The sequence below is a fragment of the Amaranthus tricolor genome, chromosome 8, assembly GCF_026212465.1.
Source record: "Amaranthus tricolor cultivar Red isolate AtriRed21 chromosome 8, ASM2621246v1, whole genome shotgun sequence".
Classification (NCBI taxonomy): Eukaryota; Viridiplantae; Streptophyta; class Magnoliopsida; order Caryophyllales; family Amaranthaceae; genus Amaranthus; species Amaranthus tricolor.
In genome coordinates, this window is record NC_080054.1 from 29,259,407 (window position 1) to 29,286,882 (window position 27,476).

The 27,476-nt window shown below is 34.2% G+C and overlaps 4 protein-coding genes, 1 non-coding gene and 1 pseudogene across 9 annotated transcripts; 4 read left to right on the top strand and 2 right to left on the bottom strand.

Annotated features, from left to right (window-relative positions):
• Positions 1 to 1,342: 1,342 nt before the first annotated feature.
• On the top strand, positions 1,343 to 6,782 carry LOC130821011 (E3 ubiquitin-protein ligase RGLG5-like). Of its 4 annotated transcripts, none has more exons than XM_057686606.1 (13): positions 1,343 to 1,491; positions 2,397 to 2,690; positions 3,020 to 3,104; positions 3,198 to 3,338; positions 3,419 to 3,532; positions 3,625 to 3,722; positions 5,125 to 5,204; positions 5,307 to 5,412; positions 5,506 to 5,633; positions 5,722 to 5,953; positions 6,036 to 6,092; positions 6,176 to 6,326; positions 6,434 to 6,782. In XM_057686606.1, the coding sequence occupies exons 2-12, from the start codon at positions 2,409 to 2,411 to the stop codon at positions 6,254 to 6,256; spliced, it is 1,404 nt and encodes a 467-aa protein (XP_057542589.1). In that variant the 5' UTR covers positions 1,343 to 1,491; positions 2,397 to 2,408; the 3' UTR covers positions 6,257 to 6,326; positions 6,434 to 6,782. The 4 variants fall into 4 exon arrangements, with proteins under 4 accessions (XP_057542589.1, XP_057542590.1, XP_057542592.1 ...); XM_057686607.1 differs by having other exon boundaries at positions 6,452 to 6,782; XM_057686609.1 differs by having other exon boundaries at positions 1,358 to 1,491; positions 2,387 to 2,690.
• Positions 6,783 to 7,967: 1,185 nt separating this feature from the next.
• LOC130821013 (glycosyl hydrolase 5 family protein-like) lies at positions 7,968 to 8,431 on the top strand (annotated as a pseudogene).
• Positions 8,432 to 10,844: 2,413 nt separating this feature from the next.
• Positions 10,845 to 13,101, top strand: LOC130821773 (glycosyl hydrolase 5 family protein-like). Its single transcript, XM_057687552.1, has 4 exons — positions 10,845 to 11,240; positions 11,539 to 11,789; positions 11,891 to 12,411; positions 12,602 to 13,101. The coding sequence occupies exons 1-4, from the start codon at positions 10,845 to 10,847 to the stop codon at positions 13,099 to 13,101; spliced, it is 1,668 nt and encodes a 555-aa protein (XP_057543535.1).
• A 660-nt stretch (positions 13,102 to 13,761) lies between these two features.
• LOC130821012 (proteasome subunit beta type-7-A-like) lies at positions 13,762 to 18,790 on the bottom strand. The gene is made up of 8 exons (XM_057686610.1): positions 18,450 to 18,790; positions 17,053 to 17,194; positions 15,559 to 15,655; positions 15,362 to 15,431; positions 15,177 to 15,281; positions 14,963 to 15,061; positions 14,756 to 14,843; positions 13,762 to 13,978 (listed from the first exon to the last, which is right to left on the bottom strand). Exons 1-8 carry the CDS (start codon positions 18,585 to 18,587, stop codon positions 13,905 to 13,907), a joined length of 813 nt encoding a protein of 270 aa, XP_057542593.1. The 5' UTR covers positions 18,588 to 18,790; the 3' UTR covers positions 13,762 to 13,904.
• An 841-nt stretch (positions 18,791 to 19,631) lies between these two features.
• Positions 19,632 to 26,509, top strand: LOC130820970 (protein SIEVE ELEMENT OCCLUSION B-like). 2 transcript variants are annotated; one of them, XM_057686548.1, is made up of 8 exons: positions 22,355 to 22,564; positions 22,692 to 22,882; positions 22,989 to 23,093; positions 23,450 to 23,898; positions 24,316 to 24,425; positions 24,574 to 24,716; positions 24,957 to 25,448; positions 25,558 to 26,509. In XM_057686548.1, exons 2-8 carry the CDS (start codon positions 22,766 to 22,768, stop codon positions 26,173 to 26,175), a joined length of 2,034 nt encoding a protein of 677 aa, XP_057542531.1. In that variant the 5' UTR covers positions 22,355 to 22,564; positions 22,692 to 22,765; the 3' UTR covers positions 26,176 to 26,509. The 2 variants fall into 2 exon arrangements, with proteins under 2 accessions (XP_057542530.1, XP_057542531.1); XM_057686547.1 differs by having other exon boundaries at positions 19,632 to 22,882.
• Positions 26,510 to 26,863: 354 nt separating this feature from the next.
• LOC130823011 (small nucleolar RNA snoR137) lies at positions 26,864 to 27,019 on the bottom strand. The gene has a single exon (XR_009046505.1). It is a non-coding gene; the product is annotated as a small nucleolar RNA snoR137 (small nucleolar RNA).
• Between the last annotated feature and the right edge of the window lie 457 nt (positions 27,020 to 27,476).

A 27,476-nucleotide genomic window follows, 5' to 3' on the forward strand; every position in this document is an offset into this window, starting at 1 on the left:
GGGTTCTTGGCTTGCATTGATATCAAAATAGACGTTGAGGTTTTTATGGAAGTCGATATCCATTGTATAATGTGGTCTTACCGTAATATGTTCCACATACATAAGTAAAATAGTTCAACTAATATAAATTATTGGAATATAGATTTTTTGTTTTTGGTTCGTCTAACCAAAAAACGATTTTTCACAAACATTGCTGATATTTTTAATCCTGATTTTTTATTTAGTAACTCGTGTAAATCCATAAAAAAACAAAGAATTTCAATATATTGCTAAAATTACGGGAATGAGCTTGTACACACGAGTCTACTGGTGATCATTTGCTTTTGTCCGCATGAGGCCGTGACAAATTGTCATGATAGTATAGTCAGATTTTCAGGGCCTTGTAGGTTTATAAAAAAATGGACTTACATGTGAGGTGGGAGTTGAGGGAATGTCCACATGTAATACCACATACATGATTTAAGTGTGATGTTGATTAACATATAACTTAAATGGGTTACTCCTCCAGTTACCACATGGTTTTGGGATGGAATTTCACGAAGTTTGTGTGGGAGCTCTCATATGAGGTTGATTATCGAGGAAATGTCCATGTGTGATCTCACATTAGTGATTTGATACGATGTTGACTAACATATAAGCCAAGTAAAGTACTCTTACAACTCTCCTTTTAAGACGGTTAATTTCATTAATTTCATTAAACAGTAGCCCATTAAGCGTATATCATAGTCAATATTACATCATACTAAATCACCTCAGAGGTCCCACTAAAAAAAAAAGCAACGATAGTAATTTGTGTATAAGATAAAGTAAATAGAATAAATAAGTAGATGAGATACATGAAAGTATTAAATTTGTAGCCGAGATTGAAATAAAGAGAGTATAAATACTATCAACTTATATATTGTATGAATATGAGATCAAAACAAAATAACTTTAATGTTTTTACAATGTGAATATATTATAAATTGATACAAAAATAAAATTTGAAATACAAAATTACTTTTATAAAAGATACAAATTCAAAACACTTTTCTAAACTATCCTTCTAAACATCATCATCATCTTATCCAGTATATTTTGCTCATAAAAAACTATAGTCAAGGTTTGGGGAGGGAAGAAAAACGGCAGCTCATACCCATAAAGAAGAGTGCAGTGTCAAAGAGTGCAGTGTCAAAGAGTCCTTTAGCTCAAGAAAAATCTTCAAAGAGACTATCCCACCTAAATAAACAAAGGAATTATTATCTCTTGTTAATTAATTAACAGAATAAATAAATACTTTTATAAATTAAGGCTATAAATTGAGCAAAAATTAGAACTTAATCACTTTCCACGGTCTACAAAGACAAATTATAACACCACTATAAAGCAACCTTCAATAAAAGTTGACACATCAAACTCCATTTGATATTGAAAAGTCCCTTTGCCAATCACGATTTCATTGACTATTTCTAACTATCATCATTCTCTCTCCTTCCTATTCATTATACTGAGGTATATAGTTCTATTTCTCTGTTACAATTCCTACAAATTTGATTTTTACATTTTTGTATTTTTATTCGGATTTTTAAGATTTTTTTTTAATTTTTTTTATCTTTGTATCAATTTAGCAGTGGCTTGATTGATTAAGACTGATGAATATCGTTTGTTAATTATATCTTATATTATCCGCTTGAATGTTGACATTTCAATTTCGTAATTGCATTTAAGATTTGAGGATGATTTTGATTTGATATAATTTTTATTTTCAAATTGTGCATTTTAATATTGCGAATTGTTGACGTAAACGAAATAAATTGCATATGAGATTACGTGATGAATGTTCAGTAACTTGGTCCAATTAATGTTAGTTTGACTTTTTAGGTTAACAATGGGTAAATTTCAGTATAATTGATCAGACTATGTTAGTAGTGCATTGTATTTGTAATAGTTTCGATTACTTTTTGAATTTTTTTTGTAGATTTTAGTCTGATTGGTTTTTGTATGCTTTTAGGTGAGGAAGACAAAGACTTTTTTTGCGTACAACTCAATTTTAATATTAAAGAAGACTTAGAAAAGTATTTGTTGAAGAAGTTTGATCTGTTCTGTTTAGTCCACTATCTCTTTTGCTTTCTAGATTACATTTGGGTACATATATTGCCGTTTGTTTGATTAGTTCGTGAATCAGTGTAGTTATTTTTATCATAATTCAGGTATGTATTTGACACAATAAGCATTTTGTTGCAATATTGGCTTGAAAGCTTTGAGCTCGGCTTGATTTGTGAAGCTATATTGTTGTTCATTCTCAATTAGGAGTTGTTTGAGTGGTTTTAGTGAAGTTTGGTTGCAATTTGTTTTTCATGTTTGTCTTGTTGATATTTTTTTTGGCTTTGGTGTATTTTATTTGGAGAACTGGATAGGCAGAAGATATAATGGGAGGTAGAAGTTCGAAAAATTCATCAAGGAGATCTTTTTCCTCTTCATATGAGCATGATTTGAGTCGAAGCTATGGGTATCCACCACCGTCTCCATATCAAACACAGCCATCTTACCAGACACAACCAACTTATACGCCTCATCATCCTCGGTACGCACCTTCACCATCACCATCACCTCGTAGTTATGCTCCACCTCCTCCAAGCAATACACGTCCTAAGAAGACATTAGAAAGGAAATATTCGCGGATTGCGGATAATTACCGCACCTTGGATGAGGTTACTTGTGATCTATATTTTAATGGATTTTGTTTTTCTTTGCAAAATAATTAAATTGTGGTAATGTCTTTTGTTGGCGGAAGAAACTTATCCATGATAGATTTGAGATCTTACTTGGAGATTATTTCATGTGATCTAGTTGCACTCATGTTATTCAATATCAAAAGTGGTTAGGTTGTGTTGTATGATAGTTTTTGGGTTTGAGCTACCCCAGAAATTTCTTTTTTCTGAATTTTCTGGCACATCTATTGATTTGTACCTAGGCTATGTATTATTCTTGACTTTGTGATCTAGTGGTAGACATTGATGGCATTTTGACATCTTTGTAGGTTACTGCAGCTCTTGCACGCGCAGGTCTCGAGTCTTCCAATCTAATTGTTGGCATTGACTTTACTAAGAGCAATGAATGGACAGGTTAACTCCATCTTTCTAACATATATGTATTTTCGAAGTTTGTCTTTTTTTTTCTAACAAAGATATGTTTATATCATAATTTCTTGAAAACAGGTGCAAAATCATTCAATAGGAGAAGTCTTCATCACATTGGAAATGAATTAAACCCCTATGAAGAGGCTATATCAATTATCGGAAAAAGTTTATCTGCATTTGATGAAGACAATTTGATCCCATGTTATGGATTCGGAGATGGTAACTGTTAATTGCTGAGTGACTACGTTTAGGATTGTGTGCGTGTGTATATAATTTCTCATTAAATTTTTTTCCTGCAGCATCGTCCCATGACCAAGATGTTTTCAGTTTCTACGGTGATGATAGATACTGCCAGGGATTTGAGGAAGTTCTCTCGCGGTATAGACAGTTGGTTCCCCAGCTTCGGCTTGCTGGTTAATACCTTATACTTTAATGATAGTATTTCGATTTGAATGAAAATTGATGCAATTTCAATTAGTTTACGTTCTCTTCGTTCTTGTAACAGGGCCTACCTCATTTGCACCCGTTATCGAAATGGCCATGACTATTGTTGAACAAAGTGGTGGTCAATATCATGTTTTGTTGATTATTGCTGATGGGCAGGTTATTCCCATAATAAATCTGTGTTTTCTTCTGTTGATGATGCCTTGAGAATATCAAAGTAGTGCTAGTTTTGTTTTGAGAGGGCATTATTATTAGTTAAAAGTTAAAACAAAAGTAGCAAGGAGACACTATCAACCTTTGTGTGTGTTTCCAAATCTAGTATACAGCTTGAGATCCTTGCTTTTTGACCTTCAATGAATGTCTGATGTCATGGATGAATAGGCATGGTATCTGGTTTGAGCTCAAAAGAGCAAAAAAGATTTGAAAAAAAAGGAATTGAGACTATTTGTTGGTTATGAACTTGATGCAAGTGTAGATTGAGACTTTGTGTGGAGGTCTTTGGATTTGCAATTGAAAGTCAGATGCTGTGAAGTATTGTCTTTAAAGTTTGTATCATAGCTTAGCAAAAGGAAGGGAAGAGAAGAGGCTCAAATAGTCATAGAAATGTTTTCTTATGAACTTCATGCATATTTTAATGGTTTGTGTAAGGTTGGGGAGGGGACATCATAGATGAGGTAATACTTGAGCTGTTTGAGAATGATTAATGGTAAATAGTGGACATATCTTAGGTTATAATCTCACAGATCAGGTGAGGAACTTCCATTACCCCCTAAAATATGGGAAGAACAGGGAAACTAACAATTTTAACTGACATTGTTTGATAACGTTGCAATGGATAATTATTGGAAGTTGGAACAGAACAGTATTTAGGCATGTTATAACCCTCAAGTTTGACTTTTGCTAATCAATATCCTTTCATATAATTAAATGGTTTTTTAAATAAATTAGCACAATTTTTCTGATGCAACTTATGTAATACTGTTGGGTATCATTTTCAGAACTGGGTTTATTGTCTTCTTAGTGATTCCTCAGTTCTTAGTTGGCAACGTTTGACCATATTTTGTGCGACTTATTGGTCATACATTACAATAAAAAATCAGAGGATGTATGTACATCTCATCTTAACAGGCATAAGAACACCCTACATATATATCTGCTCGTTGATGAGCCCATACCTTCAAGATTGTGAAATTTTTTTAAAATACAGTTGATCCAATGTTTGGGAAAAGATAGTGTATTTTAGCAAAATTAATCTTTACTACATAGTGCATTACTTCTGACTTGTTATCTTATGCTCCTCTGTCCCACCCAATGTGTTACATTGCAGTTTTGGATGTGAGAGCTTTTTAATCTAAATGTAGCAGATCGAGTGGAACGAAGGAGTACTAGGACTCAACTTTAGATTTTTCTATGACTGGCTTTGCCGTTCTACTTTGCTACTTCTTTAGTTCTTTTCTTATACTAGGACTCAGATTAAGGGAATTCTAGACTTGCAATTTGAGCGATTTGCTACTGTGAATACTTACATTGTGATACTTAAAGCCTTTTTGTGTTTATTCAGGTCACAAGGAGTGTTGATACACATCAAGGCAACCTTAGTCCACAAGAACAGAGGACAATTGAGGCAATAGTTCAAGCAAGGTGAGTTCTGAAAAATTGTCATTTTTGCAGAGGCATTTCCTCTTTACCTTTTTAATCTGAGGAAATTTGCTGAACTCACTTGTATTTCTTTGCTAAATTTAGCGCATATCCTTTGTCAATAGTGCTGGTTGGTGTGGGGGATGGCCCTTGGGACATGATGAGGGAGTTTGATGATAACATTCCTTCTCGGGCTTTTGATAATTTCCAAGTAAGCAATAGGTGACATGATAAACAGTTGATACACTTCTTTTTCTTTTTACCAAACATTGAAAGTAATTATTAGTATATTTGCTGTGGGTAGTTTGTGAATTTCACTCAAATCATGTCGAAGAAGGTGAACACGTCAATAAAGCAAGCAGAATTTGCACTCTCAGCCTTGATGGAAATACCTTCTCAGTATTTAGCTACTCTTGAACTCGGCATATTGGGGTAATAATCTCTTCTTGTGTATACATTGTCTTTTTTGAAAAATACGAACTTGAAATTAATAATATCATCCTATACTCCCATCAAACAGTCGTAAAACTGGACAATGTCCGGATAGGGTTTCTCTTCCTCCACCTAGATACGATGCTCCTTCTGGACGCAGTGGCACAAAATCATATTCCCGTTCAAGTAGTTTTCAGCAGAGTGCTCCGACTTATCCTCAACCGGCAACTAGAGTTGGCACAACTTCATCATCGACTACTGCTTATAAAGGTCCTGCATCATCCACAGCTCCTTCCTCAACTTCTGCTTATGAAAACCAGGTAGCCTTTAATTATAGAGTTGACATACCCTATCCAGTCGTAAAAGAAAAGATTAATGTTGTGTTTTTTAAATTTGGAGCAGCTATGTCCCATTTGCATTACAAGTAGTAAAAATATGGCTTTCGGCTGTGGGCATCAGGTAACGTATCAATGAATCCACTTATTATTATTGAAGTACTTGATGAATGGACTTTGAATTTCATTCTTTTTTTTCCCCTTCAGACATGCTGTGACTGTGGAGAGTTTCTGGATGCTTGCCCAATTTGTCGACGTTCAATTGAGATGAGAATAAGGCTTTACTGATAATATTTCAGTTGAAGTTTCCTGGGTGGTAGCATTGGCCAGTGGTAGTACAAATTATTTTCTAAAGATGGTGAGTATCCTTTTATATGGTTTTGTACATAAGTAAAAATATTTGGTGGTTCTAATGCAGTGATGTGAGACTGAACAAACTGTCGACTAATTTTTGAGTTGGGCCAGTGGTTTAATGATTGACAGGGAGTGTAGATGGGCGATGAATGGTGTTGCGAGTTAGCGTGTTGGATTCCGGTTCTGGCGAATGAATCAGTTGTATATCAGCTCGTAAAATTTTTGAGGTTTTTATCATTTGTTCATTGTGGCCTAATTTGTTCTTCTGTTGGTCTTTCACCTTTCCCCCTTGCAGTAATTTAGCTCTTTGTTGACAAAACCACAGATTGATGTAAATAGTCTTCTTGTATTTGTTACCAAATAAGGTAAGAACAATATTTAATGGTCTTAAAATAAACGCAAAATGTATTTTCATTATGGCATGAGAGAAACACAAAGTATATGGTTGATTCGACTCAAATGATTTTGCGTTGAGTTTGCGTTTCTTGTAAGTAGGTATTCCGAAGCGAGAAGTATTTTCCATCAGTAAAATCATGTAGCAAAAGACAAATTTCTCATTAAGATACCGTCTCATCGTAAGATGGCTTAATATGGATTGACTTAATTTTTTATTTTCCTAAAAATTAATGAAAAAAAAAACAATTTTTATTTAGTTATTTGCTACGTAAGTTTAACTTAAGTGATTTTATTTTAAATATAAATAATTTGGGTTTGTTTGTATGTATTCGTCTCACGATGAGACAGTCTCATACAAAACTTGTTGTTCGCAAAATAAGAGGTTTCATAGGAATGTTTGATTAGTTCCAATTGTTCCAAGTATCTAGTTTAGCTTTTACATAGATGATTACACTTATGATCTGGATATATAGTCTATTGAGTGAAGTCCTCTATAATTTTAAGAAGATATATATTTATTACTGACAAATGACAATCAATGAGTTCTTATCAGTCTTGTTTTAAAGTTAGATTAAACTTAAAAAGTGTTATTAGTTCGAATTTTATAAAATTAATTATAAAATCTGTATCAGTTTTATAAAGAATTTAAGGATAAAAACAATTGATCCACTAATTGTATAAGTTATAAACTTATAATGGAACGTATTAGTATTTATAAAAAGTATACATTTCTAAAATAGATCATATTATAATTTTTTTGTCCAAATTTCAAAATATATCAAGATCATAATTCTAACATTAACAAATCTATATGAAAAAACCTTTATCCGTTTTGTACAAAAACCAACTTATTTTCATATTTTAGAATTTGTATGTAACAATTAAATTATACCCACATACAATTAAAATATACCCTTTTAATAATCAGAGTTAATCGATAATAAATAACATCTCAACCACCTTTTTAAACCTATCCAACTATGATCTCACTAGCTTGTACTCCTCTAAACCTATTAATCACACTAATTTTCATTTTATTATATTTCACTTATTTTGTATATTTTTTTAGCAATGATTTTAGTCTTTTTCTTTTAATTTCATTCATACATTTTTCATCTTTTTCTATAACGATTGTAAGCCTCATAATAAGTTATATCGTATTTAGTCACTCAATTAAAGCATATATTGATGATTGTAACTTTATAAGATATAATATATACTCTTTTAATCATGCTTTCGTCGAAGGTTTATGCAAAGAGGAGCGAAAACAGTGCATAAAACCAACCCAAACTTACTAGTCATCCTCTCAGGCTTAGACTCCAACAGCGATTTCAGCTTCCTTCTCAACCACCCTATATCACGCAACTTCACCCGAAAGCTCTTTTCGAGATACATTGGTATGCGTTATTTGACGGGAAAGCTTGGATAAACAGAAACCCGAATAAAATATGTGGGAAAGTGATTGAGAACAATAAGAAGAAATCTAATTTTTTGGTTGATCAAGGCTTTCCTTTGTTGGTAAGTGAATGGGGATTAGATATGAGGGGAACAAATGTGAATGACAATAGATATTTCAATTGTTTTCTTGCATGGATTGTTGAACATTATTTGGATTGGGCATTGTGGACATTGGGTGGGAGTTACTATTTGAGAGGGGGTAATTAGGTCAAATGAGTATTAGGGTTGGTTGGTTTGATCGGTTTAAAGTATTGACTAATTCGATTGTCAAACTAGTTGTATAACCCGTCTATAAGTATTAATTATAGGTCATTAACGATATATTAAAGAAAAAGTCGATCAAAAAGAAAAACTACATATAGTGGTTCTTAGTTTTAGAATTTTCAGTTGGTCTCAAAGTTATGCATCACACTTTTCCAAGCTGTTTAATTAACCAAAAAGTCAAAAGTAAAAACAAACCGAAAATCCAACTAAAAACATTTGACAAACACACCTTATGTATAAAATTGATAAGTAGGGTTCGAGTTATAAGTTAAATTGACTTTGACAGTATAGTAGGAGGAAACCGAAACTTTTAAGCTTTTGCTTTAGATCATCACTTAAATATGACATCATAATCTAGAAGTCAACGTTACAAAGATCACATATTTAAATCTCATCAATTTCTCATTTTAAGTGAAATGTATAGGCTATAGCGTCAATTACGAGAAATGGCATATTGTCCACCTCGAAACCAGAGGCGGCGTGATCAAGTATATGTTTCATATTCTCGAATTACAATCATTAGTATTGTTCAACTAATTGTTCGGAATACAGGGCCAGGTCTATCAGATCGAACTTCACACAAGATCATTTTTCACCCATCAACAGGACTTTGCATCCTAAAAAAGCCAGTAAAGGGAGTGCAACTAGGAAATTGTCTTGAATCCAACCACTGGACATGCACAACTCAACATACCCTCAGAATTAAGGGTTCATACCTTTGTTTACAGGCACAGGGTTTGAATCTGCCTGCACGACTCAGCACACTTTGTCCGGGTCGGGAACAAGATGGACATGAATCTCAGACTCGAAACTACATTTTTCAGCTTCATTGAGCTGGTGGAGTAGTGTTTGTTTGGATGTTGATGCCTAATAACAATCTCTTTACCACAACTTGTAAGTGTTTAAGTAAGGATAATAATTGTGATCCTGGAAGCCAGTGGTTTAAATTTGTTGATACTAATGATATCATTACCATTAGAGTTGTGCAACAAGTCGGGACCCTGCTAAAAGCTTGTAATTCGATCCGTTAATTTACTAAAAAGATCGGTTTTTAACAAGTTGACTTGTATGAAAATTATCAACAATGGTGAAATAAGCCGAATAAGTGTGCAATAGTCGTACTACTAACCATAGTGCAAAAATACGATGATAACGGTTGAGGTAACGGTCGCGAAACATATTTCACTTCCAATACAGATAACTTCACAGTCAATACTGTGTATATTTCGATCGAAGTAAACTCAAAACCTTTACAATACGATCGTGATACAGTGATGCAGCCTTGTTTTTGCACTATGCTAGTGACCTCTTATTTAAAAAAACATTGACCGAAATATACGCTAGAATTTAATCTATTAAGTATAAACCATATTAAGAGAAATTCATTTTCATATTTGAAAGAGTATAGAATGTACCTATTCTTACAAAGTCACACCGACCAAAGAAACATATTTTCGATTACGTTTAGGAGTGTATTAATAGGTCTAATTATGTTAAATTTCGTTTTAAAAGTTACATTCTCTTAACGTGAAGACAATGAAATATTTCATACATTATACATGAATTAAAAACTTTATAAAGATATCTCATAATTAATCCAAAACTAACATATTTGAATGATAGATTAAATCTAGTTAACAAATAAAAATTCATGACTACATGAGTAAGGAGACTCGGACACTACAAGTCTACAACCTCCTTCTCTTACTCATAGACATAGGTGCCGGTGAACACCCTCGCTACAATCTACTGATCAAACAAATTTTTTAGCTGTTTGACCAACTAATATGTTATTTGAAGATTTCTAAATTGTATTGTTTCTGGCTTAGAAGTCGGTTTTCACGATCATAAGCCCTAGTTAAACATATTTTTCAGCTAAAAAGCCGAAAAAAATACAATTTGTCATAAGTCGGCTCTAGAAAAACTATCAATGAACTCAAACCTGCCTTAAAGCAATGTACTTCTCACAAAAAGAAACGTCAATAAAAATAATAGTTAAAGGGTATCATACTTGAAAGCACATCTATACCTTCAACTAGAAAGAGGAATATTATTGTTTGTTTTGGATGTATATTTTGATCATAAAACCAACATTTTTACCAACATACAATATTGACATAAGATCACTCATATTTAATCAAGGAAACACATGCTACGAAAATTATAAACGAGTCATAAAGTTAGGAATGCACCATGTGTGATAACTTGTCCAGCACTTCATCAAATTATTGTTACGTAAACGCAAATAACGGATTAGATCAAAAAACTTCATGCATTCTGTATGATTCGAAATTCTAACGATGCCACAAAGTATACGTAACCATTTCCAAAGACTATATTTTATCAAATTTGCCTCTAAATTCCCTTGCCTTGAGGATCCAATCTAACAAACAAACTAGCAAAGATGAGGAGAGTCTTGTGTGTGTACTCTAGCCTCTTCATCTTCCTCTTCCTCATCAATTCCATGCAAGCATTACCCCTCTCGACAAGCTCTCGGTGGATCGTGGACAACAAAGGAAAACGAGTGAAGTTGGCGTGTGTTAATTGGGTAGCACACGCCGATTTAGTGGTTGCGGAAGGGCTAAGTAAACAATCGGTTGATGAGATATCAAGAATGATAAAAGAAATGAAATTTAATTGCGTAAGGCTCACTTGGCCTCTTTATTTGGCTACTGATCGTTCCTTAGCTTCTCTTACTGTAAGACAATCTTTCCAAAATGCTGGTCTCTCAAATTTTATTCCAGGGATAAAAGCTCATAACCCCTCCATTCTTGACCATTCTCTTATACATGCTTTTCAGGTAAGTTCTCTTACAATCGTCGTAAATGTAACCATGTTACTGCTTAAACTTGTGGTTACAACCCCTAAATATATTATACACTATCAAAAATGAATTCAAAAACCACTTTATATGACTTTCATGGTAATTTTTCCACCTATAAATCAATTTATAATTTTCTTTTTCGGAAAATCATCTACGTAACTATTTCCATTCAAATTAAAAATACGATCATCTAAACAATCAATACACGTAAAGTTCGACTGTTAATTCATGATCTAACCGGCACGTAATATGTCATAAAAATAACTTGATGCAGGCAGTGGTGGCTAGTCTAACAAAGAAAAAAGTGATGGTGATATTAGATAATCATGTAAGTAGACCAGGATGGTGTTGTGGTAATATCTTTGATGGGAATGGCTTCTTTGGTGATAGGGATTTCAACCCTAGGCTTTGGGTCTATGGCTCGACTAGAATGGCTACTCTTTTTAAGCACGACCCATATGTCGTTGGTTTGAGTTTAAGGAATGAACTCCGAGGGTTTAGGCAAAATGTTCAAGATTGGTATAGGTATAACATTACTCCTAAATTCGTTTGATCTTCGAGTCAAAATTACACTAAAATTAAAGTTGCATATTCTTACAATAAAAATGGTTGAAAAAACAATTCAGGTACATGCAAGAAGGAGCAGAAGCAGTGCATAACGCAAACCCGAACTTGTTAGTTATCATCTCTGGCCTAGATTACGACAAAGATTTCACCTTCCTTAAGGAAAACCCAATATCTCTAAGTTTCAAAAGAAAGTTAGTATATGAGACACATTGGTATTCCTTCTCAGATGGGCATGATTGGGAAAATGGAAACCCTAACGAGGTTTGTGGGAATGTGAAGAAAGAAATTATGAGACTTTCCGGGTTTTTGCTTGATCTTGGATTCCCATTATTTGTAAGTGAATGGGGAGTAGACTTAAGGGAAATAGAAACCAATGATAATAGGTATTTGAATTGTTTTCTTGCATGGATGGCTCAACATGATGTTGATTGGGCACTTTGGACTTTGGTTGGAAGCTATTATATAAGAGAAGGGATAACCGAAGTAAATGAGTATTATGGAGTGCTTGATTGGGAATGGACTAAGTTTAGAAGCAAAGGCTTCTTGGATAGGATTTCTCTAATCCAATCTCCACTTCAAGGTACGTTGTTACTCGTTTCGTTACATTCTTGTCGTAGAAGTATCCAGAGTTTTAGTTTATCGGGTGGGTCGATTTCGAATATGCTCAGTTATGAACATATTCCATTTTACGATCGAGTCTTTTAAGGTCAATTTCGAATATGTTCAATTATGAAACAATCAAACACCTCTAATATTTTTTCGAAATGCAGGACCAAGATTATCAAATGGCAATACCCATAAGATAATATATCACCCATCAACAGGCCTTTGCATCAAAAGAAACCTAGTAAAAGGTGTTCATCTAGGCAATTGCTTAAATTCCAATAACCATTGGATTCATACACATAAGAACACCTTAACTATAAGTGGTTCAAACCTTTGTTTGAAAGCACAAAGATTAGATCATCCTGTGAAACTAAGCCATGATTGTAGAGGAACAGGAAAGACCAGATGGGAATTTATCTCAGATTCAAAGCTACATTTCTCGGTATCATTAAGAAAGGGTGAGTACGGTTGTTTGGATGTTGATTATGTTAGAAAAAAGGTGATTACCAAGGCTTGTAAGTGCTTAAGTGAAGATCACTTGTGTAATCCTGAGAGCCAATGGTTTAAGATTATTGATGTTAGTGTTGAAAGAGATACTAATTTTACTGATACACTTACGAATACGTCTTTAGCGAGTGTACTACCTAGTGTCGGACGTATATAGGGGTTTAGGGTGTCCAAACTCTACCATCAAATGTACATCGTACTGAACGTTTTAGAAAAAATGTAGAAGTATTTAATATCTTGAGTTAAAATGTCAAGGCTCCATTTTTTGTTTTCGTTTGGATTATCAAAATCAATTCCGAGAATCACCCGTGAGGCCATGAATAAAATTTTGGGTCCGCCACTTGTAATATCTAAGCTTGTTGAAATCGGGTAAGATTTACGTGTTCAATTAAATTATCACTCGAAGTAATTACTTGTTACCCACTTTAGTATAGTCGAAACTCGAAAGTTGTACAAGATAGGTCTTTAAAGAGATTTAATTTAATGGACAAATATATAAGTAATAACTTTACACTCAAAGTAATGTTTCGGCGTCATTATAAAGCCAATTCATTTGAGATTATTTTGAATACGTGTTAAAAATTGATAAAACAATTGGTAATTTTGTTTTACGAATTTGTTGTAATTTGTCGTGTAAGAATACTACTTTACCATACGTGAAGTTAAGTTCATGGGTGATGGAGTAACAAAGTACAGATCAACCATTTTTCCAGGTTTAGTAAAATTATATTTTATTTAATTTATCATAGAAATTGACTTTTAAAACCAACCACTATAAAATTTGCGTTCTCAAAAGGCTAAAACATTATTTTGCATCTGAAGTACTCAAGATTTTTTAAATGATAATACCCTCAAAGGAATCCACAAGTATTTTTCTCAATCCACATTTCAATTGCATTTTAATCCAAAGTTATAACATTTAATAAGAAGAAAAACCTGATAATGGTATTACAAAGACCATTACTCTTCCATTGCATCACCTCCCTCAACCATCTCAGCCTCTTTCAAAGATACAACCTTGGTGGATAGAACCTCTGTATACACAACAATAAGAATACATGATTTAACATAAACATTAAATAAAAAAAATTTAAAATATTAAAAAATTCAAATTAGATTATAAATCAAGTACAACATGACTACAAATTGTTATAGATCAACTAGTGGCCAAGTATCCTTGTTCGTAAAATAAGTATTCGACCATTATCGAAGGGGCTTTGGTTCCGGATTATAATGGACTATAGCTGAATAACTCATTAAATCATGTGTACTTCTTATTTATGTGAAATTATAGATGTTTGCTACCAAGGGTCAATCAAAAATAACCTTTGTAATCACAAGAATAAGGTTGCGCACACCTAACCCCTCAAAACCTTGCTTAAGTGAAAGCTATGCGGAAGTCACTAAAAGGCATTTGGGAAAATAAATGTGGGTTAAGTGTAGAATGTTGACAACTGGTTCACTGTTCACTTAGGAGGGCATGTGTGCGAAACTTTCCAGCACCTATCAACACAACACTGACCTGTATTGTGTCTTTGAGTAGCATGGAAAATTTTCTTGTAAAAACAAGGTGCAACTGTGTACAGCCATACATTCCTCAAGTAGCAGTGCTCCAAGAGAATGAGAGTAATAGGTGATTAGAAAACACTTCGACAAATACATACACACCAACAGGCAACAGCGAGACTTCTATTGTTATATGGTGACAACCATATTACTATTAAATTCAACTTAAACATTTTGGTGATTGGTTAATGTAAAGAGATTCAATTTGTAATAGATAAGAATTCAGTAAACTTTGAGTACTTCACCTGTAGGCTTAGAAAATGAATATCCCCTAGCACTATTGTAGGTACGAGGATTTGGCTGCACATGGTTTCTTAAATATTCAACATTTCCCTGTGATTACAAATCAGATTTACAAAAACGTGAGCTGATACTAGGGCAGGCAAGAGCAGGAAACAGCACAAGATGCACGGAAAAAACTGTTCGATAGGTAAGGTTAGAGATGAACAGACCTTTGTTATGACACATACGTCCACATTGCTTCCACTCCCAAGGTCATTAAAGATACCTGAGGAGATTGCCTCGCACACTAGTTTGACTCCTTCCTCCCTCTGCATGCACAAGATAAGTCGTATGTTTTCTTAAAACACCATTAAAATAAATATTAAAAGATAAATAGAAAGTATCACGCTAAATTCCAAGCACTCTAAGCTAATGTCAACTTACGGATAAGCCTTCGCGGTATTTTGATTCAAAGATAGCCATTGCAGCAAGGGAACCTGATCCCATTGTCGCAAAAGGAAGTGTGTCTGTTGATCCATGAGGGTATATCTGTGCAGTAAAAAAATCAGCATCAATCAGCCAATAGAAATCTTTAATTTATTGAATGAAAAAACTAGAAAGTTTCATACAGTATGTAGATGAGGTCCGGTCACATCAACTCCACCTAGCACCAGTGCTGCAGAGACATGTCCTTGATACCTTGACCATAGAACACGTGACAATTAGATGTTTAGTTACAAACTATTTAAGAGAGCATATGCAGAATGTTTTGGGTTCAGTGAAGTTCAGACTTCAGAGAGAAACTTTTCACGAATTGCATTCTCACCTAAAAAGATGGGACTTCAGAAGAGTAAGAGCTGTAACAACCCTCGATTCACGGCCAGTGTGATACCTGTGAAGCTTTAATTGAGAACTAACCATGTCTACACACAAATATGAAACAATAGTCAAATCGGTAAGCAAATTAGCTGACAAACAAATACGTTATAGTAGACGGTGTTTGTTTAACTTCTTGTGATATCAATAAGATTAATCTTTTCCAAAATCAGGAACAAACATATATAAAAGAAATGCTAAGACAAGCATACCCAGCGACAACGGAAATGCATTTTATGCATAAAAATCTAGTGGATGATATACAGTTTTTACTTGTAGTAAGATATTTCAGCAAAGGTACGACTTCTAGTAAAAAATAGAAGCGCCTTCATGGTTTTTCCATAAAAAGTATAGGAAGAACATAAATATTAGTGAAGAAGAATCTATCATACAAAATTCGCTACAAACATACAAGAGTTATCAGGACAGCCAAATTTTGTATCACTCATATGATACAATTTTAATTAGACACTCAGGTGGCCACGTGTCACTAAATCCAAATTTATTATGCTCATTGCAGAGGACAAAATTAAGCGCCTCATTCATCAAAAAACTTAAGCAAGGGCAATATTTGGTTTTCTGAAACAACCATACTTAGCATGTTCATGGAGAGTAGTTACCATTAGGAGGATGGATATTCAGAAAGCGATTGTTTGGTCAATAAATTTGATAATTCCTCCATTATTCTTTCACTGCGTAGAGAAAGGATGCACTTAAGAAAACTGAGTAAGTATCTAGCATCGCTATTGCTATATGCCAACATAGCCTATTCAATAAAAGTGAAGTAGCAAGATAAATAAATTTCAGTAAAAGAGTATGTCGCAAATTCCTCTCTTCCAAAGGTAAGCATAGTACAATGTCTCAAAACACATTTATGACACAGGAATTTCAACATCCAAGAAAGTAGATCCCTATAAATCAACTTGCTTCATCATAATCTTTATTTACTCCTTAACATCTATCCTCCACAAAATTGGCTACACCTACACACATTGAAAAGCCACCTTTCAGCCATTATCTTTCCACAACTTCTATCATATTTGATAAATAATGATTCATGACTCCGTGAGTCATTGTAAGATGTCACAAATGATGTAGACTGTAGGTGAGAAGTGCGAAGCCACCTTGATCAAGAAAACAGCTCTTGTTGGTACAAAAAGGCTCTAATGACAATTACTACAAACATTATACTTACGAAAAAAACAACCCTTAAAGATTCTTTTGTTCTTTGAAACTCTAACTATTAACTTGTTATAAAGGCATCATTTGCAGTTCCAATAAGTTACCAAGGAAATAGAGCATGGGCATTTCGATTTAAATACTTTGGCATTTTTCTTGAATAAAACTAATTCATGTGAAGAAAATATTGTATTAACAGACCACAGCCAGGATCAAAGAGGAATAACTGGCACAGTTACTAAATCATGGAAAAAGGAGAGCTCACCAGTCACTGCCTCTGTATCGGCAGCAGTCCCTGCACCACAGCAGTATATGTTTGGCGCCATGTAATGAATTTTTTCACAGTTCTTGTCAGCCACGATGGGGCCTTCTGTCGCTCTTGTGTCAGCACCAAGTATAACACCATCCTAAAAAAATAACGATGCTTCCATCAATTTTCGCAAGAGGCCTTGTAACAAGAAAATTTATGGTTGAATGTTGACAACAATACAGTGTCATGATTTAATTATGCAAGAAAGCCAAACTCTCATTTCTTTATTCAATTCTTAAAAAGGCGCACAGAAATAATTAGATATCAGCAGAACTATCATCACATCTAGATGACAACTAATATAAAGTAAATCACGAGACTCCACTGTACACGGCAAGTGCTTTCTAAATATGAGCCATCAACCAGGCAAATACAAGAAATTACAATTGGGGTTGAATTTTCAGGGAACAAGGAGAATTTTGAGATTTTTATTGCTCCAGTTGGGGGTGAAATATCAAGGAGTAAGTTATCCCCTTCAACAAGGGTCCCACTAAAATATTCAGTTCTTCTTCACTCCTTATCAAGAGTGTCTTGACCTTTCTACTGATTTGACTCTTTCTCTAATCACATCTCTCGCACTCTTTGATAACTCTCTCACGGTCACACCCTCTTTGATCTCTCAATCACTCTTTCTGCTGTCTCCGAGATTTATCCTCCTCCTTCAAAGATGTCAAACCGAAGGAAATGAGATATTAACCACTTCATAATTTCCATTGTAAGTCCCCCAATTTTACCAACAATGAACAATTGGGCTCAGCTACATGAACATGAACCCACGGATGAATCTTAGTGATCCTCCATTTAAATTCTAATTCCCCATTCATTTTTATTTTCAATCATCTCAACCCGTACATCTAAACCATTCACAAGTCCCAAATTTAAGCCCCTATATATATCAGAAAATCCAAGCATACCCTTAATGAGTTAATGGTAAAGTGATCTCCAGTACTAGATGTCATCTCAAAATCATACCCATTAGAGTGGTAGTGTAGTACTCACATTCTATATTTTCATTAGGTCGTGATTTCACGAATCTATAAATAACCCAACCAGATTCTTGCAATTATTGCTAATTATTAGGTCTAATCTCATCAAAATTTAAACTTCTGCAAAATCCTTTCTATAAAACCATACTAATCACAAAGGTATATTCACACAAGAACTAATCAACACCAGTATCACACTCAACTCTAAATTAATCAATGCCTTTTAAGAACAAAGAACTAAATTTCAAAATAAATTATACCAACAACAACAAATAATAAATAAATAAATAGATCAAATTATCAGAAAATTCCCTGAACAGACAAAAAAAAGCAAGTGAATTAACCAAAACAATTTAGAAAAATTACCTGAAAAATAAGACCGACAATAGTAGTACCAGTTTTGAGATAAGTAGGAGATTTGAGACCAGCTTTATTAATCAACATCTCATTCCTTTTGCAATTGTCAAAGCTAAATCCGCCCCCTGGAGGAACTTCAAACGACATTTTCGACCTTTTTTGATTTTGTAGTTTGAAGTTACGATTACAAAGAAGAAAGCGACGGAAAATTTGATGATTTTTTGAAGTGTTGAAGATCTAGTAAGTTCAGAGAGTAATGAAACTTTCAGGCGCTTTTCTCTTGGATTAAAAAAAAAACGAGTCTTGAAGGAGAAGAAATCCAAATTAGAGAAATTTTTAATCAACTATTTGTGAATAATTTTTATTGATACAATTTCAAAATAAAAATTTCATTCTCATCATTTATATTTGGAGTTGGTAATTTAGTTTATGTATAATAACGTATGTTGAGAACAACCTTATAAAACATTTACCATTATAATTCAAGTTTTGTTGAACTTCTATTTATTAAGCTTATAATGAAATAAATTCAAAATTCGTTATAAAGCAATGGTTATATAATGTAATGACCTTATTTTTAATCCATGAGTGCATGTCACAATGTGTCGCCTGATATAGGAATTTTTACACCGAAATGTGTATTAACCTGATGTTAAAGAAATAGAATACCTAAGTTACCTATAATTCTTTAGGTAAAAAAAAGATTGAGAATTCATCTTTATTATAAATGATGAGACATTTATCATAATAATGAAAAGGATAATATTCGACCACTAGATTGATTAATAATTCTCAAAACATTATTCCAATATGATGAACATCGATTGGGGATAAAATGTTTATAAAATGCAATATGTTAAAAGAATGATTAAAAATAGCATGGACACTATGGTGAAACCTTTTGTTTTATGTTATTTATTATATTAATTGATGATTTTTAAGCTATTTTATTCTACATTGTCGATAAATTTTATGAATGTGCCTTCTTTTTAAATAAAATAAAAATAAATATCAAAATATACTAACAATTAGATTTTGAAATACAAATATATATATATATATATATATATATATATATATATATATATATATATATATATATATATATATATATGAAACTACATTGCCTCATCAGACGAGCAAGTAGAAGATTTAAGTTAAGAGAATATATGTTATAATAGTTGGGTCTAATAAAACAAAATTCGATTGCAAAGCATATTCAATAGTACATGACAACAAAAGGCTAACACACTTAAGATCTTGATCCTTGCAGGAGTACTCTTACTCTCTTCTCAGCTTTGTCATATCCCAATTATAGATAGCTTTAATCCGAGAGATGACCGGACGATTTCCTTTGCTCCAAATGATGATAAGCTTATCAACAACGTTAGAGCCTTAATTTCAAAAGATTAAAATCGACTATATAAACCAATTTATTAGTTTCATTGATCATCCTCATGAATACTTAACACTACGTCCAGGCCTAAGAAGTATAGCGCATCCCTAAGTAGAGGATGCCCCACAAAAATTGCTTTTTCGTTCTATCATGGAAAGTGATAAAGTTTTACTAAGCTGGTTGTCACTAACCTATCGCTCACCCTACCCTTTATCCGGGTTTGGGACCTACAATAAGCGACAAGCACTCACAGACAAAGTTAAATGACGATAAGCCTATAGCAGTGTAAAATAATATAACGTATAACTAAATAAGTATATCATTATATTGGTTTAAAATTTATTCTATTACTCAAGTCCTAAAAGGAGGAATGCTATCAGATCATCAACAGCATATGCATATAATAGTCTTTAGGTAACAACTTTGCCGTACTACTAACTACAAGTGCTCTTGTATCAGGCTTATAATCCAGTGCAAATAATTCTCCTATAACCCAGGGATAGCTATGCGGTTGACTCCGCCTACAATCACAAAATGGCATTCACACAATCACACTCAATGCGGATAGCTTTGCAGTTGTCTCCACCTATATTTCAGTTGCGGTAATGTGAGTGACGTTTTGCACTAAGATATATTGGCAAGCAAGATGTTATTTGTATGTTATTTCAATATTTGGTCCAAAGAATGACTTGCAACTAAAGCAACCCACTGAAAAAGCAAAGGTTACCTCACTCTTTAAGTTCCTGCTATCGGTTATTCAGCAAAGAATACCTTTTTTGTAACTCTGATTTGCTGGTGGTCCATATTATCCAAGCACAAGTTACCAGGAACATCAAACCAACTACACGCCACAATCGAGCCTGCAAATAAAGCTTTTAGATCCATTTGTTTTGAAACTGATAGTTGAATTATTCAACAATCACTACATGCATCAACCAAAGCAGTCTTCTCAACGGTCTCTTGGATTTACAAATTGCAAGCAAGAGAAGAAGCCATTAGACTGATTTTTTATCAACACTGATCAAGTGGAGAAAATTCACAAAATTGTATGATAAGATGAGGGAAAATCGCCTTCATTGGTTTGGGCTTGTGCGACAAAGGCCAGAATGTGCTTTTTCGTGCACAACCAATCATAAGCATATCATTAAGCATAGAGATTCCTTGGTTCACCAGAAGCATGATACGCAAATTTTTGAAGAGTAAACTGAAGTGCACTCTTAAATGCATTATATAGTTAAATTTTGGGCATTGCTAAATTCAAGGGAACTAGTACATTCTGTGAAGACCGAGAAAATTAAGGGACAAATAAGTTAAGCACGGAGGAAAAAATATAGTTGAAAAGCAATAACAACAATGGGTTAACCTAGTGGTTGAAGATTTTCCTTTTCACCCTTATAATAGGCGTTCGATTCTCACCACCTACAAAAAGAATCCTAACACAATTAAAAGCTAACACTAACTTTAGAGCTTGATCCTCAACAGAAGGGATGTATACTCTATACATCTTTAATCAACTTTGCCACATCCAAATTAAATATAGCATTTAAAGTTTAAGTCCAAGGAAAAACCAACAATTTAATACTCTGAAAGCATAACCAAAGTTGAAAGATAGTCAAAATATGTGATTGAATATTTAAAAAGAGAGCCAGAAAAGCATGAATATACATAATACACATAGTTTGCCCCGATTCAGATTAACTGCTAAGTTAATTAATGTAATTAAAAGCAGGAAAGCTAGATCTTTGGGGTACCCAACAAAATAGCAAGATTTACTTAGTAGACAGATAACGGCAAAAGATGCAACTAAAAGGACCCAACTTAAAGGTCTAGAGTTCTTGACTACTTGTTCACATGTATTTTAAGAGAACTAATGAATTAGGAAAAGCTAAAGAACAAAAATTCAGATCTATATAAAAAAAAAATGCAACAATCTTTTGGTCCTCTTAATTACACTACTTGAGCCTTTCATTTATGCATGTTAAATTGGTTTTCCATCCACGTCAGTGTAAAAATGCAATATCGGTCACGATTGCGGTAACAAAACGGTGATGCAGTAACCAGCAATGATGCAATTGCTGTACCGCCGATTATCAGCCAAAACCATGAAATATTTCTTGAATCCTAAATCACGATTTTTTTACACCTTCACAGTGCCGGTAATATTAATTTGGTGAATTTGAAAATTTTACAACACGGCTTATACGATAAGTCGATAAGATGTGCCCTTGTTTTTATATTATGATCACATTCATTTTACTATTTTAAATGGTCTCATTTTCTATGGACATTTCAAGATTAAAGCATGATTTCTTCTCTCTAGAAAGGTAAATGTAGCTTCTTATGGACATTATTGAGTCATATTATTACATTAAAGTGTGGAATGTTCACTAAAGTAATAACCAGAACAACCTTTTTCAAGCCTTCCATTCAAGCTAAAAAGAATGATACAATCATAGTAAGATGAACATGAATCAGTGAAACTTTTTAAACAAAAAACTGTTTGTTTATCAGTTAGTGCAATGATCAGTTCAATAGATTCAAACATAAGAAAATTGACGCTTCAAGAAGACAAATAATCTCATGCAGTAGCAGTACCAAAACCAATCAGGTAAACAATCTCATACAAACTATATTTAAAGAAAGAACAACTTACAACGCCAGTCAAATTCTCATCCGAAATTCTTAACCTCATCGGAAGATCAAAAGTTTTGACCCTCTTGCAAGCAAGGTACTTGATTCAACCTTTATTGCAATATCTAGCCATCTGTCGAAACTATATAAGAGCTAATAAGAAGAAGATGAGAATTAAGATAAGCACCTCAGAGATTAAATTCTACATTTATTCAAAATGGCAGGGGCTACTGCACCTGCAAGGAGACAACGATTCAAGGGTGATCGTCATCTGTTTTCATCTTCAGATGATGCGGCAATGTTAACCCAACTTAGGGCAATACATGCCCCTGATGGTCGTGATATTGACGTGAGACCTCTACTCCACATCATTGAAGATATCTTTTACCGTGCTGCACCCTCTGATTCTGTTCAGGTACAGCATCCCTTAATTGACATATACACACACAAAAACAAATGAACTTTTTCTAGCATAAAATCAGCAGCCCTAATTATAAAGCTCATTGCTTGAACACTAGCAGGGAGCTCAAGCACACTTGGAGGCTCTTGATGATAAGGCAGTTCAGGCTGGCCATGGAGAGTTGATGGAACTATTGGCAATCACCATTAATAAGATCTCCTGTGAGGTTTGTCAAAAATTCTGATTCTCAAAAGCTATTGACAGGAAACAAAAAAAACATATCTAACTAGCCAAGTTATAAAACAAGTAGCACAAAAAGATGCGCTAACAAATCAAGCCAGACAATTTACGAAAAAGCGTATAAAACCCATAACAAGAATTTTTATGGAATGTTACATGTATTTGTGTTGTGTAATCGGTTCAGTTTTCTGTTTAATATCTTCAAATGCTACACTGAAATTATATGATATACTGATACTGATTTAGCTTATATGATAGCAAACTCAAATGCTTATCAACATACTAGCTTAATTTAAGAGAAAATCTAATGATAAGGAACCCTTAAATACGTCCTTCCTACAGATAACTTGCAAATGCTCAGGCAGGGGAGATGCTCATGCTACAAGTCTATCCATATTCAACATGCTTTCAAACTACTCATGGGATGCAAAAGTGGCCCTAGCTCTTGCAGCTTTTGCTGTCTATTATGGTGATTTTTGGTTGGTTTCCCAACTTCACACAGTTAACTCCCTGGCCAAATCTGTAGCTATCCTAAAGCAGCTTCCTGAGATTATGGAACACTCTGGATCCCTCAAACCAAAGTTTGAAGCAATTAGCAATCTAATCAGAGCAATGGTTAATGTTACCAAGTGCATCGTGGAGTTCAAGGAGCTCCCATCTCAGTACATAACAGAAGATACAGCAGAATATGAAAGTGCAAGTGCTTTAATTCCAACAGCTGCTTACTGGATCATCCGAAGTATCGTGGCCTGTGCATCACAAATTGCTGGTCTAATAAGCATGAGTTTTGAGTAAGTTATCGTTTGTACTTCCAAAAATCCTATCAATATGTTCATTTGCATGTTCTTTGAATTTAAATTGGCAAAACATGAACTTTCATACCCTCCAACAGGATTAAAATTTGCACTAACTTTCATACTCTCACTAAGGCATAATAATTTAAATTTCATAATGTTGGCTATGAACCACCATAAAGGAACACGTAAAGAGAATTACACGGGATTGGACAGTAGATGCTCTCATTAGTCCCAGCAGCATTTTATAAGGAAATTGCTCCACTCATAATTCATAAACTAATATAAAAGTTGATATCTGAAATCATACACCGCATCCTTCACCTTAGTTTCCCTTTTTTACCTTTCAACACGAAAATGCATAACAAGAATAGTGTAGTGGTAAAATGCTAAATGATACATTGATGCAATCAGATACGTATTATCAACAACAGAAGCTTGGGAGATATCAAGCTTGGCTCACAAGGTCAGCAACATATATGAACATTTACGAAAGCAGCTAGATCTCTGTTACCAACACATTGGTAAGCAAAAAAATTCAGGATTGCATTTCGTGAAGCTAAAGAGGATGTATTGAAATGTTCATGGCACACTTTGTGAATTTTTATATAAAAACTGTTCGCATCATTACATAATTGTGCACAACTAATTTAAGATCCTTGAGAAATGCAGATGAAAAGAAACACATAGAAGCATATCAGTTGCTCGTTCGTGCATTTGAGACCCCCCACCTCGACAACATGAAGATTCTTAGGCTTTTGATTTATGCCAAGGACGATCAGCCACCACTATTTGATGGTTCTGCAAAAAAAGGGGTTTGCATACTGTTTACTACTTTTTGTAATAGCTCACAAATAAACATTGTTATATAGATTGAGCATTAACAGCAATGACTTGCATCAATCTACTCCATATACACCTAAAATCAAACATTGCACAAGATTGAGAACCTGATGCATGAAACCCAACACATAACTTAAGCTATTTAAATAACCAAGTGAATGAATGGAGTTCCAGACAGTAAGAAGTTGAATTGATCTTTGCCAACCATACAGGTTAATCTCTATGTTTTGAGAAGAAGAAATGTTCTATTGTTGATTTCAGACCTTGAACTTTCTAATGAAGAGCTTTCAATTCTTGATCAAATGTACCAAGAATCCAGGCAACACCCAGCAAGGATGGAAAGTCAATATGAAGTAGTGTGGCTCCCAATTGTCGACAAATCTACTCCTTGGACTGAACAAAGACAAAAACAGTTTGAAAGTCTCCAGTCAACGATGCCTTGGTACACTGTATATCATCCTTCTTTGGTTGATCCAGCAGTCATGAGATATGCAAAGGAGGTGTGGCACTTCAACAAAAAGTGCATGCTCGTTGTCCTGGACCCACAAGGTAGAGTTACGAACCCCAATGCTCTTCACATGATGTGGATTTGGGGGAGTCTGGCATTCCCTTTCACCAGTTCAAGGGAAGAAGCTCTTTGGAGAGAAGAAACCTGGAGGCTCGACTTGTTAGCTGATGCCATCGAACCAATGATCTTCCAATGGGTATGTCATTCTGTTCATCATATGGAATCCTCCAATATTATTTTAGCCAACCCTGCCACCTCAGAGCCACACATAAAACAAATTATCACTTTGTATGCTACTCTAACAGATGCAAGAGGCAAAATACATTTGCTTGTATGGAGGAGAAGACATGGAATGGATACAGCGATTTACAACCAAACTGAAAGCTACTGCACAAGTTGCTGGAATCCCACTCGAAATGTTATACGTTGGCAAGAGCAGTCTCAAAGAAAAGATCCGTACGATCAACGAAGTCATTGCTGCCCAGACTTTGAGCCACGTACTGCCTGATATAACTCTCATATGGTACTTTTGGGTGCGGCTGGAGAGCATGTGGCACTCTAAAATGCAGCACGGAAAGACTGTAGAGAATGACTCTATAATGCAGGAGATAGTGACACTGATGAGCTTTGATGCTAGTGATGAAGGGTGGGCTCTCATCAGCCGAGGCTCAACAGAGATGACCAAAGCCAAAGGTGAGACCTTCTTGACATGTTTAAATGATTTCGAAGAATGGAAAAATGATGTTCCGGAGAAAGGATTTGTTCAAGCTATAATCGACTATTTGAAAAAAATACAAACACCACACCACTGCAACCGTCTCATACTTCCTGGAACAACCGGTGGCATACCAGAGAAGGTGGTTTGCGCAGAGTGTGGGCGTACCATGGAGAAGTTTATCATGTATCGCTGCTGTAGTGACTAATAATAAGCGCCCCCCCCTAATACTCCCCCATCATAATAACTACAATAAACTAGTAAGATCCCCTAATGCTAACGACCGCATGAAAATAGCTACAATGCACTAGTATCTTGGAATATAGTAGTTTGATGTTCTGGGTTCATAACATAGTATATAGTTCCTCAATAAGAAGCATAGTCTAACAATAATAATATACATGCGCCATATCGCATAGAGGCAGTCTTGGCTAGTTTGATGTAATAAAGTAGTAAGTCAATGAAAAGTTAATTAGTTTTATTGTTAGTGTAATTTGGTTCGTCAAACAATCTAGTATAACCAGTTGTTTAATTGCTTTCCAGATGATCCAAATTCTATTCACATTAAGTATTTTATTTTTACAGTCAAATCTCTCATTGGTAAAGCTTTTTGAACCTTAGTGCATTCACTAATAACGAGTAACGAGTCATCTAATCAAATTATTCCAGAACATCTACCAATTATTCATACAATTGATGATTCAATCAACATAAGTAAAAGTGATGTTACGAAAACCATTTACCAGATTCCAGAACAATGCAAGAAAAATTTGCATCAATGCTGTAGAATCTTTTAGTTCCATAAATCATGGACTTCATTCATCTTAAGAAAGAGAGAAATTTCACAGGAAATAAAGCACGTAGATTTTCTCGAACCCTAAATTCATTAAAAACTAAAATGTACCAGCAGACAGGTAACGCGATGAAAGTATAGATTAATTAAATTAATCCATTCATCAAGCTGTTTAAAACTGGTTGAAAAGAATTGATTTATGCTTCGGGAAACTTGAAAACTCTCATTGACATAGAGAGAATTCACCATTTGAAGCAACAACAGACAAAATCAACAACAACAATTAAAATTAAAAATTAGGGTTTTTTTATTGTACAATCCATCTTCAGATGCAAACTACGAATTAAGTTGCAAAAGATTGAAATTGGGAAATCTCAGTTAGAATTGCAGGGGATTTGATTTACGCTTCCCTTGACACGTTCATCAGATTCGAAAATCGCCGAAGAACGCAACGCCTCGGTAAGCAAATTTGCAAAAAAGAAAAAAATTAAAAATAAAATCAATGGATAATAAGATGGACAAAACAAAAAACAATTAAAATTCATGAGCACGAAGTAAGACCTAATAAGGGGAATAATCGCTAAACTAGGGTTTCCGCACTCAGTGAGAAGTAAATGAATTGGGCCAATGAGTGAGAGGTTTAAGGATTCTAAATTCTGCTCCCCGATTCGCGTATGTAACAACATTTTAATTTTTTTTGGTATTTATTAATTTTG